This window comes from Amphiura filiformis, chromosome 16, assembly GCF_039555335.1.
Source record: "Amphiura filiformis chromosome 16, Afil_fr2py, whole genome shotgun sequence".
Taxonomy (NCBI): Eukaryota; Metazoa; Echinodermata; class Ophiuroidea; order Amphilepidida; family Amphiuridae; genus Amphiura; species Amphiura filiformis.
In genome coordinates, this window is record NC_092643.1 from 41,704,958 (window position 1) to 41,721,668 (window position 16,711).

At 36.4% G+C, this 16,711-nt stretch overlaps 1 protein-coding gene and 1 non-coding gene across 4 annotated transcripts in view; one reads left to right on the top strand and one right to left on the bottom strand.

Moving 5' to 3' along the window:
* Positions 1-16,711, top strand: part of LOC140136005 (protein MTSS 2-like) — a 127,994-nt gene that overhangs the window by 74,382 nt on the left and 36,901 nt on the right. For all 3 annotated transcript variants that reach the window (XM_072157711.1, XM_072157712.1, XM_072157713.1), the window contains exon 4: positions 16,438-16,522. In XM_072157711.1, the coding sequence (XP_072013812.1) occupies positions 16,438-16,522 (85 nt within the window). The remainder of the gene's footprint in view (positions 1-16,437; positions 16,523-16,711) is intronic.
* On the bottom strand, positions 16,072-16,145 carry Trnar-ccu (transfer RNA arginine (anticodon CCU)). Its single transcript has one exon. It is a non-coding gene; the product is annotated as a tRNA-Arg (tRNA).

Below are 16,711 nucleotides of genomic sequence, written 5' to 3' on the forward strand. Positions count from 1 at the left end.
TGCATCTGGATCAGCATTCCATTACACTGCTATTCTGAAATGATTATCTGCCATTTATGACCATTACAATAGAAACCCACTAAGTATAACTTTAAGCGTTTTATCATACAAAGACGTGGAAATGTTCAACTGGGTAATATTATATCGCCACCAAGTTCATTATGCGTATTGGTGTCAAGACCCAAGATCTGATTCAGACATTGGGAGTTGACCTTACGCACAGCTAGGGTGCCAAAGATTCGTTGACCCAGATGAAATAAGAGAAATAGTGAGACAAAGAGCGAGATGTTTGTATGGGTTAGTTGCGAGAGTCGGTCCTTAGGGCTCACACCTTTCTTGCCAAGTTGTTGGTTGAATTGGGTAAAAGTTGTAATGGGAAGTTTTGCTTATCACACATTGGACCCTTTCACTTTCTTGGGTACACATTACAAGAGTGTTGTCAAATTTTATATTTTTGATGGATTCCCAACTAAATTGGTATTGCCAAACTTATTTTTATCAATTTTAAATGGTATTTTCACTTCAAAATGATTGCAAAATTGGTTCAAAATGGAGGATTAGACTACTTGTCATTTCCAACCCTGGATGATATCAAAATGTTTTCACTGGCCTTATTATGTTGTGAAATTAAATTTTGATGAATAATTGATTGATTGCCTTTTTTGCAAGTTTATTTATTTGTTTGATTGTTTATTTACTGTCACTCATGTGCATGTCATTAAAAAGACCTTATTTTGCTATGCTACCAGTAGCAGAGGTATACAAAATGTACAACTGCAGTAAACCGTTGCATACCTCCAGACAAAAAAAGCACACAGCTCTCCTTTGTGTCGTCAAGGTTGCCGAAGGTGTAAAATAGCGCACCTGGTAGACTCGGCAATGTAGAGTTTAAGCATGGACTGTAGAAATTTAAAGTGTAAACAAGACTAGTGGAGACTGGAAGAATAATTTCTGAAATATCTAGAAGAATTGCTCAATATGTGATCACCATGCAGTCAGTTGTTTTGACCATGAGCTTCACCAATGTTCTTATCCTTGAATTAGAAGATGGTCAACCTTCCAACTCTGAGATGCCACATTGGAAACAGAGGTGTCCATAAGCATAAGTTGCTAGGTAGTGGCCAGTGTTAGGTGTTCGTTTCAAGTACTTGGTGTTTGCAGAGGTACCTAATGGATGCTTATGTGCCGAGCAAAGTTTTGTCAAATATTAGCACAGATTTCAGTGTAACCAGTTTTGTATAGGAACTTTGGTTAGGTTTGTAGTTATTTACACAGATATGTCAGGCACTGAATGGGCTCCTATGACGTTATAATATGCAGTGAAAGGATGTGTATTTACACAACATGTAAAATATAAAATGTTACAATGTTTATCTTTATGATTATGTACAATTCAAAATGGTAACACAGAACAATCGTTTATTCACAAGCCATTAAACATTGTCGCAATATTAAGTTAAGGCTCAGTTGTAGGTTGGAGAAGCTAGGTAAATAAGCTATCAATCAAGAAAGAGTAAAGCAATATTCTGATTTGGTACTTTGAGTACTTACTGGAAATGATGAAATAAATTAAAATGAAATAACATTCAGGCATACAAAATATCCCTTGTGCTAAAAAGTTGTTTAATCTCCAATGCACACTTGAAGAGAAATCTGTGTTAAGAAGGTGAACAAAAGTCGACATGATATTTCTGACGTTCCATGCATCCAAGTTTTAAATAATTCAAACTTAATATGATTGGACATGTTATGATTGAGGTATGCTTGAAGAGAGTGCTTTGTATAACGTTAAGTAAGTTATACCATATCAAAATTCAAAAATATGAATTGTTGGATTATGGATTACTTTCATTGTCACGGTTGTTGATCTTATGGTTCATTTCTGATTTGGTATGCTTTTGTGGCTATATATGAAATGTATAAACATAAACTTACACTACATGTCTGTAGTCGCTTGAGAGGTACAGTCAATTGAACAAAGTAAATTTGGAAACAAATTTAGAAATTGAGTGAATGCATGAAGAATAAGTGTCCAACCCCCGGGGGGGGCACTCACATTTCCCAGCTATACGGGTATGTGCCGCGGCGACGACCCCCTTTTTCAGAGCCGCTGGCCGTTCCTTAGACCCTCTGAATTCATTGTTTGCCCGCTCTGAAGCCCCAAAATTTTTCTAGCCGTTCCATAGACCCTCAGATCATCGATTTCCGCTCTCATCGGCATCTTGAGAGGCGTGTTTTCTGTCCTACTATTTCAAGCCCAAAAGCAGACCCAAAAGCTACTTTTGCGAGCCCAAAAACTTCAAAGGGAATTTTCCATTAATTTCTTCCCCATTGAAACACATTGTAAAGTGAACTTTGGGTGGGATTTTGGGCTCCTTTTATAGTGGCAACACTGGTTGACTGTTTGTAAACATTGGACAACTGCGCCGGCCGCGATGCCTCCAGCTGGTGAACATTTAGCTAGAAATAAATGATTTTGAGATCTCTTTTGGGAATAAAATTGCCAAATATGAGGAAAAGTACCTTAAATAATTATGTACACATCCTTGCAGCTCTCCATAAACAATGAATTAAAAGGTAATTTACGATCTACTGGTCTAGTGAAATCGGGAGTGGAATGGGTGTCAAATTCTGCACACTTCACTCAATCATCTCATGTTACGCATGGCAGTTCAATGTTGTCCTTGTGTTTTTGGGCGCCCTCTACGGAGGCGGCCCACAATATAGGCATGTGTTTGTGAGAAGCTTCTAATTTCACTCTTACTATATTTATTCCGCAATTGTTTTGCTAAAATTATGCCCTTGCTCAGAAATAAAACCACAATATGCTTGGATTTTATTTTATAATTGTTTTCTGTTATGCACAGGATAAAATGGTGTGCGTATATTCTTTGTTTAAAAGACAAAATTAATGGATTTGTAAAAACACCAAATAAACCGTGACCTTTGTACCTTTGTAAGGCTTTTAAACTGGTTTAAAAACCAGTTTACCGCCTCTTAGAACCCGATAGACAGTGACCAACACTATGGACCACAATAGCCTAATCTCAATGACATAGTCCAATAACCTCAATTAAACAATCATAGTGCAAAATTTGACCTAAGTTGCAGAGTATGAGTTTTTGTACCCAAAGTTTCAAAGTCATTCAATGAATGTACAAATGTATTGGGGTTAAACCGATGGCCTTTGTTTGTTAATTACCATAAAATCCATATTGTGGTTATTCTCAAACTACAGTTGCCAAACTTACAATATGGTGACCCAATAATATGACTTTATTTGTGGATGAATTTTGCTGTAATCAACGGAATCTGGCGAATGATTCAATTCCAGTCCAGATTGATACCAAACACATTAAAAGTTGGTACATTTTGATGAAAATGTGATATTTTCTTTTGAAATAATGCTGGGCTTTTCTTCTTACCAACAAGAAATCGTCACCATTGCCTATCACTAGGATCCACAACATGCTCATCTATCAGGGCACATTTCTTTAAGCCCAATACAGTTGCATATTCATTGAATGACCTTTGGAAATTTGGGTACACAAACTCATACTCCGCAACTCGAGGTCAAATTTTGCTCTCTGATTGTTTAATTGAGGTTATTGAACTATGACATTGGGATGAGGCCATTGTGGTCCATAGTGTATGCATTATTTTTGTGATGACCTTCAATATATGATGGCTATCAGAAACAGAGATAAGGTTGTTTATTCTACCAGAAGAATTTAGGCAGATATGAAATATACTGGATATGTTTTTATTTAGTCAATAGTCGTTATCAGGTGTTAATTCCAATGATATACATTTACAGAATGCTGCAGCCACAGCATGGGATATGTTTGATCAGGGAATAGATCCATTGTCCACAGGGGAAGTCTTATAGATAATATTATATCCTGAATTTAAATGCTATGAATGATATAATTAAGATCTTAGACATCAATATTGTCTTTTCAACAGAAACAAGAACTACTTTTAAACAAGAATTTGTCTTTAAAAAAGACAAGTTCACGGATCAGGTGTATAGTACATGTGCTTTGAGCTACTTTGGTCTAACATTTAATATTCATATCTAACCTACTCTGCACTTATTCGACAATAAATAAGTGATATGAGGCTTAATAATGATACCTGCATCTTGACTCTAGAAAACAATATTTTTTAAAAACCTCATTTTGCATTTAGTTTATAAGCCCCCATCGGGAGCCACCTACAGGCTCTCATTTTGCATTTAAGTTTTTATTGTGTTTCAAAGTAGCAAAACTTTCTTTATATATGGGCCAACTCGTGCCTGGAAAAGTCTATCCCTTCTTACAACCTATCGACAGGGCTGATTTCTATAAGGAGGTGTCACCGGGTTTGCAAGAGATAATAATACCAAATCTAAACACCATGAAATTCACCACATCACGATCAAGCTCACATTGGGCGCCCCATTCCTTTTTTAAAGGAATTTTTATTCTTTTCGGCACTGAAAAAAAAAAATTTCTTGTGGGTTTGTTTTTATGGTGGGCTGCTGCTATAATTGTCAGTAGGCTACTAGCATAGATTGTAGGTCTACAGGGTCTAGTAATTTTGATTTGAATGCTGTTTTGCTTTGTTGAGGTTTCCATCGTAATAGGCCAAACCAGACCTATTTTAAATGCACAATTCAAAGTGAAATCGATTCCTTCAAAAATCTGTGGCAAAAACGCAACAAAATTGAACCTTGGTTTGGCCTGCGGGTTTAGTTTCCGAGATTTTTCGGATTTTGGCGGTCGATCAGTTCCCAACACCCCCTTTTGCTAGGTCAATCAGTTCCCAAGACCCCCCTTTTGACCGGCCGATCAGTTCCCTAGACCCTCCTTTTTGGCTGTCCGATCAGTTTCTTAGACCTCAAGTTCAAAACTGGCGGTGGCACACCCCTACCAAAAAAAAATTTGAGTGCCCCCCCCGGGGTCCAACCGAGAGCATGGTAATGGTGGGCAAAATATGGCTCCAGAAAGGTGTTCAACTTTGGTCAAATTTACACCAAATTTGTTACTCTTTGGTAAGGTCGACATGGGACTGTTTTCTTTGTTTGTTACTTCAAGTTTGTGATCAAGAATGAAGCTATACTGTTACTTGTGCATTTGCTAACATATAATAACTGTGTTTCGGTGAAAAATGCAGAAGTTTGTCCCAAAAACACAATGCTTAGCTCTATCATGAAGTCAATTTGCGACACAACATGATGTATGCAATCAGCCTGTTTGAGGGAATTTCTTCAGTAGTCAGAAAAAGTAACACATTTGGCCCAAAGTGATGATTAAAAACAATATATTGCATATACCTTCTTCTATTATATAATAATTATGTTTTGCTGAGTGAAGTTATTTCCATGGGCATCAAGAGACCAAAAAACATACAAAAAAGGAAAAAAAGAGGCGTGTTGGATCATTTGATGGAGTAAAAAAAGTCAAACATCTAAAGGTATAGGCCTAGATGATAGTCATAATGATATTATCCAGGTTCTAAATTTGATATTAAATTATTTGTGAGCTTTTATATTTGATTTCACAATCAGCAATATCCTGATACTTTATAACTGCATTTCATCTTTGCTCTTGGTTCACATTAAAACTCCTCTTGACATTTTCCACATTTCACATGTCTTTAAAGTATTGATGTTTGCAAGCACAATGTGAGAGAAAACGACAGGATCAATATCCCCAATACTTCCCGCCTTCCCGGCAAAACCTGCCAACTTAGCTTCTTGACGCGCTGTGCAGAGATTCCTTGACCGAATTGTAACATAGTCAAAGATCATTGCCATCGGAGCGAGACAGTATGTTTGAGCGTGAGGTAGCGTGTGGTGTATTTCATTCCTAGGTTAGAGAAACATTTGGCATGCTATCATGACAGCTCTTGATCTAATAACATACCATCCAATGTAGTTGTAAACCCAGAAGCCGAAGTTGCAATTGCCCTGGTTCTTGGTCTGCTTTAATTTCCTATATAACCTTCACTTCAGATGATGAATTTTGGATTTGTAAGAAGAACTTGCAAACTGAAACTTTTTGTTTTTCCGTTGGTATAACGATTTACATGCGTAATTATATTGATGTGATCAGATGGAATGATTATTTGCAAAATGCTTTTACAAACTCATAAAGTTACAGTAAATTCATCCAGACTTGATGATATCTCTGCACCAAAAACCGGTCATTGGCCTCCAGAAGCCTTGTAGACAGTGAACAAAACACTTGAGTTACAGTGTAAGGAAATCATTTACAATTTGTCCTGTGTTTGAGTCAAGTTGCAATTAAATTATTATGGCATTGATCAGAGCATTGCAAAGGAAGGATTGTTATTGATGTGATTTGGGTCCTCAGGAGGCAAATAGTCCAATCTGGTCAGGCCTTTTCTCTCAAAGAAAAGTAATTTTCATGTAAAAAATATTCTTTTTCTATCATAGCCCCTGCAATTTAAGTTGGATAGTAAAATTCAGACCCAAGTAAGAATTTCCAGCAGGAAACAGGAGTACAGATATACATGTATGCGTTACTTGTGATATAGATGCCTACTTGTTTATGAATTTAAATAAGAAAATGTATGCTTGAGTACAAATAGGGCTACTTGGACTTGAGTAGAAGTATAAGACTGGGGTATTAAAACATGAGTACATATAGGATGATGGAACTTTTCATTTGTTTTTAACTTCATGTATGAAAGTATTCAAATTTAAGTATTAAGAAATGTAGAGGAATGTGTGTACTCATACTGTACTCTAGAGTACTTTATACTCAAGTACTACAAATCTGTTTTAACAGATATTTGTACCTATATACTGTACTTGAGAGTACTTTAAACCAAGTACTCAGTCTGCATATCGGTTTTATTAAACACATGTGTACTCATACTGTACTCGAGTAAGAGTACCTTAGACTCAAGAACTACAAGTCCAAAGTTAATTCTGAAGGGAAAAGCAGCAAGAATGTTTCCACTACGTTGGACTAGAGGCAAATGAACTTGGCACATATTAGCCTTACATGTGCATATATTGCCAACTGGTGGTTCCTGGCTTGCACTATACAAACTAACATTGAAATTATATCTTTATTATGTGAGACACCAGAATCAGCATTTTAAAACAACTTCATTATGGATATTTTTATGTGAAATTGGTTAATTCCTTCAGAGGTGGGTCCTGTTGCCATGGCAACTGATGTAACCACTTCCTCGACTTTGGATTTATGGGTCTAGTTATTTTCATCTTTTGAAACAATGGGTTTGGTATTGTGTACAGCTGGTGTGCAAGAACAATGGTAATTGAGTAAGAATATGGCCCTCCACTTGGTTTTATATAGGTGTGTGTCAGGGTTGAATTTGGTTTGAATCCTTAATATTTAGTATTTAAGATAAAGACATTTGTTAAACAATGGGATAATTAAATATGAATTGAGAAATATTAAGATTTTATCTATGATTAAAAGTTCAATTTTTGTATACGAAATTAACAAATGTGTTAACTTTATGACCTTAATCAGTTGCATCAAAAACTTTGAGTCATTTTGATCATTTTGATTTTCCATTTGTTTTTCTGTATTCTTTGGTGCTTTTTACTGATTCAGCTGAAGTCACTGACATCTAATACATCAGTATCATTACCATGACTTATACCAAGTTTGGAAAAGGTAACAACAATAGGCAGAATTAATGAACCGTGTCAGAGAATTGAGGCCGTCTTTAAATAACATCACTCCAAGGCAGGTGATCCTGAAACATGTGCATGTGTGTGGAAACACAAAGAAATATTAACGGCTCCTAATTGTATTTGTTATATTCAATGATACAAATAAGGAAAATGATTTGTATTGTAGTAATGTTACGACATGTACAAAAAATAGGGTTAGCAAAACACAATTAGATGTTTAAAAGGTTTAGGTAGAATATAAACATGCGTTGTATTCAGAGCTGTTCATGTATTCGAAACAGGTGTAACGTTAAAAGTCAATCTTCATCTTGATCCTTTTCCGAATCTTTAAATAATAGAGATGGTCATAATGCCTCATGTGAGTAGCTATAAATAGTCATAGCCAAAAGCGCCAGAAGTCTGTATGCTGGGACTATGGTACCTGTTTGATGATCTATTAAAAGATACCCCAACAATATTTTTCTCACATTATTCGAGGGCGTTGCTGTAGCAGTTTGTGAATAGTGCTATTTCTACACATCAAATAGTCCTATGCTGATGTGTAGGTTTTGCGCTGACACTCTCAGTGCTCGCAATTAATGCACACTCACAATTTTGATGTCGAGATCAGAGGGAGAGTAAATTTCTTTACTACCGTAAGCTGTAACTTAGCAAGTTGAACCTCAGACCTGAAACTTTTCCTCTTTTCTGCTGATTTCCTCTTTTTTATTCCTGAAATATACATGTTTTCTTCTATTTTCAGCCCAATTTGAGCCATTTTACCCCAATGTTACTCTGTTTTTCAGCGTTTTTTTGAGCATTTTCAGTTTTTCCTGGTTTTTTTATAAAGACCCTGCTTCAGGTCTGGAACCTACATGGTCTGTGGTTGACTCAAGTCTTGTAAACATATTTCAAGAAAAGAAATAAATGGATATAAAGCTGTTTTAAAATGCTCTATATTGAACAATGAGCACAAGAAAAGGATATTAGAAAAATCTTATTCTAAAGAAGAAATCACATTTAGCCTTTTTTCAATTGCCCATGATATGACATCATTCCATCAGTTAGAGCTTTGAGTAAATCACCAAAGGCAGAGTGCAGTGCAATGTTTACGTATAGTGTCAATGGTTTACTAAACAAAATGGCACCTCAATGTGATAGCTGTCGCCATGGTCACAGCTGATGCTACAATTCATTTGTTCCATGCACCTGGTGGAAAGTTGAGAATCTTTCTTAATGAATTTCTATGTTGTGGCACTGGCGGTTTTTGATTGACATTTTTGCGGTGAAGCAATTTACGTCTTGGTTCAGCAACGAGAAATGTCTCGGTGTTGAAAACGTGAAGCCAACATGCACTAGGATCCACAACATGCTCATCTATCAAGGCACAGGTCTGTAACCCCAATACATTAGCACATTCATTGAATGACCTTTGAAAATTTGGGTACAAAAACTCATACTCTGCAACTTGAGGTCAAAATTTTGAACCATGATTGTTGAATTGAGGTTATTAAACTATGCCATTGGGATGAGGCCATTGTGGCCCATACTATTATAGTGAGGCTAACGTCACAACATGGGAAAGATATTTGTAGCAGTTGTTTACATCCAAATAGCAATCAAATTCTTGACAGTCAAAACACTTTTTTTCAAATCCTTGTTGCAGTCTGACTTTCTGCATGAATATATGTCTTTCACAACTCAGACCACGGAAAGTCGCAGTGCTTCCATGCTCCAACAAAGACTATACAAATAACTTTGGTTCCTGCTTGACTTGCAGATGTCGCAGATCATGATATCATGTCATATTCCATTTTATCATACAAAATATCCATGATTTGAAATCAAATATATAAATGCATATTTTCAAATACCAATATCCATACCTATCTATCTATATTTTAAATTTGTGAAATATGACATATTTAAACACATTTACACACAAGCACATCTCTATGCAAATTCCCACAAACATGCAAAAGTTGTTTCATATAAAACATTTCGAAGGTAAAGGTCTTTCTCAAAATAGTCTTGGAAAATGAGTTAAATAACTGGTTCACACATGTCATGAATACCTCATGAGAAGAGCGAGATGATAACTTCCGTTGCAGACTTATATCACTCATCCCACATTGTGAAATGAGTTCACTACCATTCTATCCAGGGTTCAGTACATCTAGGGAAATGTTGAAGTGATGAAACATTCATGATACCATTCTATTTTTGTGGCAATCTGTCTTTTTGCAATAGGAAAAAGTCACTATTTATCTAAAAACATAATTAACATTAAGGTTTTGTTAAAATGAACAAAATAATTATGCTGCTAGTTAATTTGTGAAACTTCATGCATTCAAACATGACAAATTCTTGTTAAAATATAAGAAGACTTAGCCTTGTGAAGAGTATAATATTCTCCACCATCAGAAAGTACATGTGACCCATGAATTTGATGATACTAATCCCAGTGCAAGTTTACGTTGATTTTACACACAAAATGTAAGTCAAGTGAAGAAAATAATGTTCCATGCACTTTTTGAAGCACCCATGCATCTAAGTATATTTGTGATATAATCAACCAATTAAGACTAATGTTGCACATCTATTGTTTTTTGATTTCTTGTTTATAATTATATTACGTTGTATTATTATTAAATTCCAACAAAGTTTGACTTGATAATTTCTGATAATTAACCTATTTTCATTCAGCTGAAAAATTGCAAATTGTTATCTTTACTATTATAGTCTGTATGCTTTCCTAGAGGCAGCAGAGTGAAATTTTGTGATTTTCTCAAAAATTGCTTGAATTGTTGTAGGAATCTGTTATTATTAGTTTTAGTTGGATTTCTTGAGTAATTTCCGTCCTGGAAATGTATACCTTTATATACTTTTATACTTTTACTTTTATATATTTTTACTCTACTGCCACGAGAAAGGCATACAACATTTAAAGGCATAAATAACATTTTCGTACCATGCCGCTTTATATACTCTGTTTTAGTAGATCTGAATGTGATAAAGTATACCTCAAAACATAATGTGGAGTTTGGATATATGAATAGGCATGAAGAGGAAGTGAGATGTATAGAATTCAAATGTTAGGTAGGTCTGGTAAAAGCAGTACCTGTCCTGAATGTATACCAAATGGTACAGAGACTTTCTAATGGTCATACATATGAGCCAGAGTGTGCTAACCAAGGAGGAAATGTGATTGAAAATGAGAGTGTTATTTGAGTACAGACCCTTTAGAGTTCTAGGTCTGTGATTTGAGGTGCTATCGTTAGAAAAGAGCCATGATGTGCCACAACATGCAGCATCAATGGGATACCATCACTGACAAAAACACAGTATTGTTAACACAATAACATCAACAAACAACAACAACACCCTCGCTCTCAGTGGAGTCATTTGGATGCACCAAGTCTGATGGGGGTGGGGCACCAGCCATTTTTCATCAATTTTCAAATTGGTCACTTGATTGAGGGCCTGTGCCCCCTGTCTCTATGATGCTATGCCACTGCTCACTATCACAATGCCACCACCACCACCATTAACAACAGTAACATCAACCACTAAAACAACAGAAGAAGTTCAATGAACTGGAATCAAGGAAAGGTGCATGTGTTTTGACTCTGGCAGTACCTGGAGGCACCGACTATATGGAAAGTTGGTAGGTCATTGCGTACATTTAACCTCCGGTTATCATACTTTTACAGAAACCAAAGTAACATACGGCAAGGGTCACATAACAGCCTTCATTAGCCATAATTATCGAACAATACAATCATTTGAATCATTAGATACACAACATGCTATAATTAGTTTGCAACAAAAAGGTCATTTTATACTTATTCCTGTAAATGGAGCTCTGTCATTGGCTCAAACCGGGCTAGGTGTGTCACGACACAATGGACGTTCTGTTAATACAGCCAGGTTAATTCCGTTGCAGACTAAACTTAGCACAGCATGAAATGAGAAATGGCTTCCAGGACATCCAATCCTAGGTAGAAAATAGATTTAGACCTCGACAGGACATGGCCTCAAAATACGCTATTGGTTTGGTTCCCCTGGCAAGCGTTGTCCGTGTCGGAATTGCAAGATTTGTGTGTAATATTGAGGGTAATATTGCGAGCATGATTGCGAGAGGGAAAATACTGTAAATGTCATGTTTGACTAGCACCTGTAGCCAGTGGAAGGCTATACAAGGGTTATTTCAATCCTATATTCTTTTCCCAGGTTCTATTGGCTTGCTTTAATAGTAAAATCTCCACATTTGGCTGGTTTACCAGGGACTCGGCCTTCTGAGGAGATCGAGAGCAATCACTCTCTATACTGCTCTCCTTAAATCTGATATAGGCGAGTGATTTTTAGCTCTCCTTAGTTGACCATTTTCTCCTAAATATTCTATTGTAATGGCTCTGAACAGCTCTCCTATTTAATGCTCTCCTGCAAATTCCAAAATACAGTCCCTGGTTTAGCCTCAACACACCCTATGTGTTATACTTTTTCTGTAGTTTGGGTTGGGATAGTGTGCGAGGTATTGCTGGTATTCGGGATTGCCAGGAATTGGATGATCATGACAATTTATCATAAAAAGGTCACAAAAAATTAACTTGGGAGGGGGGGTGATACCCCCGTAACTTATTTCCCAATTTGTTATGTTCGCAAGAAATATTGTGCTCTGAGCAAGCGCTCAGAGCGCTTTGCTTCACTTGCACCTTTTCCAGATTTTTTTTCAACAGCTATTAACATCCCTGAAATATGTAAATATGCACTATTCTATTTGAGATATAGGAGATCAAAGAATTTGCAAGGAATGAATACTTTTAGTGCATCATTTTCAGATACTAGTAGTTTCTTCATCGCTGATCATTATTTCAGTTGTACTTGTAAGTTCTACACATACTCATGAGACAAGCCACACATAGTCAATAGTACTACTAGTAGGAGGGAGAAAGGAGGCAAGGGGGAGTAGAGATGAAATATGATATACCCATCTTATCTTGTGTCATGTCACTCCCCATTTGCAAATAAAGTGTTATGTTGGGTTCAATAACCGCTACAATACAAGAAAATATCTGGAATGATGTTAACCTAAAGCCCAATTTCATGACTTGTATAATAAATTGAAGTTCATGCTTTGGTGGAAATTGGGTAATAAATTTGAAGAGGGGGTACAATCTAACATGTAGGTCTGATTGTGTATTTGTATGATATTGAAATGTTGAATTTGTTTGTTATGTTTGTAGTAAAGTGAAAATAACAACTATAAAAATATTGTGGCATACAAAAACTTGATATGTAAAAGAAGTATAAATCCCATATATAGGAAGTCAAACTAGATCTTGTTACTACCTCAAAGCTGAGAGGAACACGATAGAGTTTACTACATGAATATTCAATTTTGCGTCAGGAAATGGAACTTTTCGCTGTGTGGAAACATGCCGTTTGAAGATGTGTGCACTTCCATCAGATCCTTAGATAAAATTTAGGTTTGTTGACCTATAAGAAATCTCATGAATCTGCGTTTTGGGAATGCGTAATGTGTAACTTCAACACAATAGAAGGTATATAAAAAGCTTACATTTATGTCCCCAAATCATTCTGTCAAGATTTCAGAATTAAAATCTTGGCACTATTATAAGATTGACAGAATTGCACTTTGGCGACTTTCAATTTTGTATTCCCATGATGTTTGCAGTGAATTAGTTAAAACTTGAACAAAATGTAGGTAAATAACGCTTCTTCACGTCACGTATGTCCCTAAATCACACTGTCAAGGCGTTCTTATGTAACTTCCTTACACAATAATGCCCTGGCAATAATAGAATTCTGTAGAAGTGATCTTGTGTACATTCAATGCTTGGGAGGAATCAGTAATCTGAACTAAATATAAAAGGGTAAACTCCCCCACGTGCAAGACTTCAGTCGCTTCTTCTTACTGCTTAAAAATAGAATTTTGTATTTGATGACCTTATTCTTGGTCACATGAGGCAGTTTTTCCTCAATCATACCGTTTCCTCAAATCATTCTATTAAGATTCCTACATGCAATTTCCTATTTTCCTTAACAATGGCTTCTGGGCTGGCTCCTGGCAGGAAGTTTTGATGGGATGAGATGTCGTATTAGGCTATATTCCATTTAAAATCCACACTACCCCTGTGGAAGATTTTGGAAATATCTTCCACAGGGAGAGTATGTTTATCAAATGTAATTGGTCAGCAATCATTTTGAAACCCATACTCCCCTTGTATTATCACTGCGCTTATTATGGTTTTACCTATATCTTCCACAAATGGAGTGAGTATTTCAAATGGAAGTTAAAATGTTCAAATGAAATAGCCCAGAAAAACTTGGGTGATAAGGCTTGCATAAAGTGCAATTTTCAGCATACACACAACAAATGATTTTTTTTGTTTGATTAAACTTTTATGAGATATACCAAGAGTTGGCAGATTTGTGCAAAAATGAACAGCAAAAACACTTCTTGAATATACACTGAAATGCATTGAACAATTACTACAAATGAAATGGAGAACTGCCAAAAAATAAGCCTGGACCAATTACATGTATCTATGGTATTAACAGTATATTATTTTGAAATTTTTATTTTCCAGACCTGTATACTTCACTAGGTACCAACTGAAAAATTGAGTGCCATAATTATTCCCACTTTCATCCCCCTTGCCCCACTTCATTGTATTCTCCGTTGGTTACATAAGTGATACTGTTAACAAGATAAGACATTCCCTATATATCTTCCTTTAGAGCCCTTGTGGGGATACATCTTTCTAATACCTCCGTCATGAAAGTTAAAGGTATCTATTTCTTGAGCGCCAACCTATATATCCCAGTAGCCACAAGCCCGTCGGCAGCCCGGCGCCAAAACTCATCGCGAGTTTCTTAAATAAAATCAATTCCCATTCTCCCAGAGAGTGTGGACGCATAGAAGCTGTCACTATCGTCACTGCAAGTGGCACGCATTTGCTATCTGTGTAAAGGTGTTATTAGTTTGTATTTTAATGGCAGAAGTTGGGAAGGAATTATCAATACGAGCAAGGGTTAATTGCTTATCGGGAAATGTGAGTGCCTGACAATGTGATTGTCACAGAAAAAATCTGTGACAATGAAGTTCATTGAACTTGAAAGAGTCACTTTGGTGATGTGACAGTTTTCTGTTAACATTGAATGCTACATGGGTGTCTATTGTTAGGAGCATTGGTGGCCGAGCGAAACGGGCTCTGACTCTTAATCGGAAGGTTGCGGGTTTGAGCCCCGGTGACGCCATCGTGTTGTGCCCTTGAGTAAGGCACTTTATCTCGATTACTCCTCTCTACCCAGGTGTTTAAATGGGTACCGGCATTCTTAAATGCTGGGAAGGTAACAGACTCACTGTGGAGGAGGTGTGTCAATCCCCCCACAGCAACATTTCACGGTGGAATCGCTAACAAAAGAGAGATGGGCACTCCGTCCTGTAGAAAATGCAGGTTTGACTTCTTACCGATTGGTTAACATTGCAAAGTTTTTATTATCAAATTATAATGAATACATAGCTACTTCCAAGTTGAAGCATGTAAATACTTTGCCCTTTTTGTGAAATTTGCTGAGTTTTTTTTGTATTGCATTGTTTTTTCTCAAAACATGTTGTAATGAGCTACATGTTTCTATAATGATGACTAGTGATAAATAGTCCCCTACATTAATGATATCCCTGTCTTTGCAAGGAAGAAAGTCCTCCTTACGATACAATTCTAGCATATTCTTGTCTGCAGAGAAAACCCTACATTGTATGAGAATTGCCATGTACTGTCAGGACATGACCTGTGCATTCATTCAATAATGGCAGGTGTTTAAAATAGAATCAAATCGCTGATAAAACTACAGACCGTTCATCGACCGGGAAACCTCCGCAGATCTATGTGATACAGTCGTAGATATTCATAGAGTTGTGGTTGGAAAGCTATAAACCTGGTTTGAGTTGAGTTTACGATTTTGCGCTTCGATCATCCATAGCTCAGCAGCTGGTACAATCCCATCATTACATTATATTAGCAGTTGATGATATACATGGTGAAAATACTCCTAGTATTACATGAAATGTTTTGTTTTGATTTCTTCCAATGCTCTTTTGATTGACACAACCCAATTTGGCAATGTTTTGAGTTGAAAACTGTCCATCATTATCCACTTGGTAGATTTAAATCATTTGACATTTCAAATGCACTACATGGTTTACATACAAGCCCCATGCATATACACCTCCACAGCAGTTTTAAACCATCTATATTCCTGCGAATAAAGAAAAATACAGTTTCTTGAAAAACAGTGGATTTTTTCGACGGGAATAAGCAAACTATGATGCAATTTTATCAGTTTCGCCATTGAGCAATGATTAAAGGAGGAAATAGGGAAAATTATCCCGCCCGGGAATTGAACCCAGGACCTCTGGTTTAGGAGACCAGTGCCTTAACCACTTGGCCACGGGAGCTTCAAAGTTCATGAGCTCAAGGACAATTTCACTTTGATAACATAATAATACATATATATTATAAGGTGATCTATTCCAAAAAGTTAGTAACACAACCTTCAAAGCATCTTGACTATCTATCGGCTAACAGACTTAATTTCAGAGGGTGTCAGTCAGTATAAATTAGATCATGTCCATATTATTTTGATTTATACCAGTTTGTCTTTGCTTTCAATTTATATTTTGATTGTTTTATGCGGTTTCGCTCATTTTTAACCAATTTTATTTTTATTTCATCCATTGTTTTCTGCAGGTGCTACAAAGGAGCTAGGAGCAGCTCTAACCAGACTCACCTTGAGACATAAGACAATAGAACTGAAACTTAAATCATTTTCTAAGTAAGTGTCACTATGGACCACAATAGCCTCATCCCAATGGCATAGTTCAATAACCTCAATTAAACAATCACAGTGCAAAATTTGACCTCAAGTTGCAGAGTATAAGTTTTGTACCCACATTTCCAAAGGTCATTCAATGAATGTACAAATGTATTGGGGTTAAAGAAATGTGCCCCTGATAGATAAGCA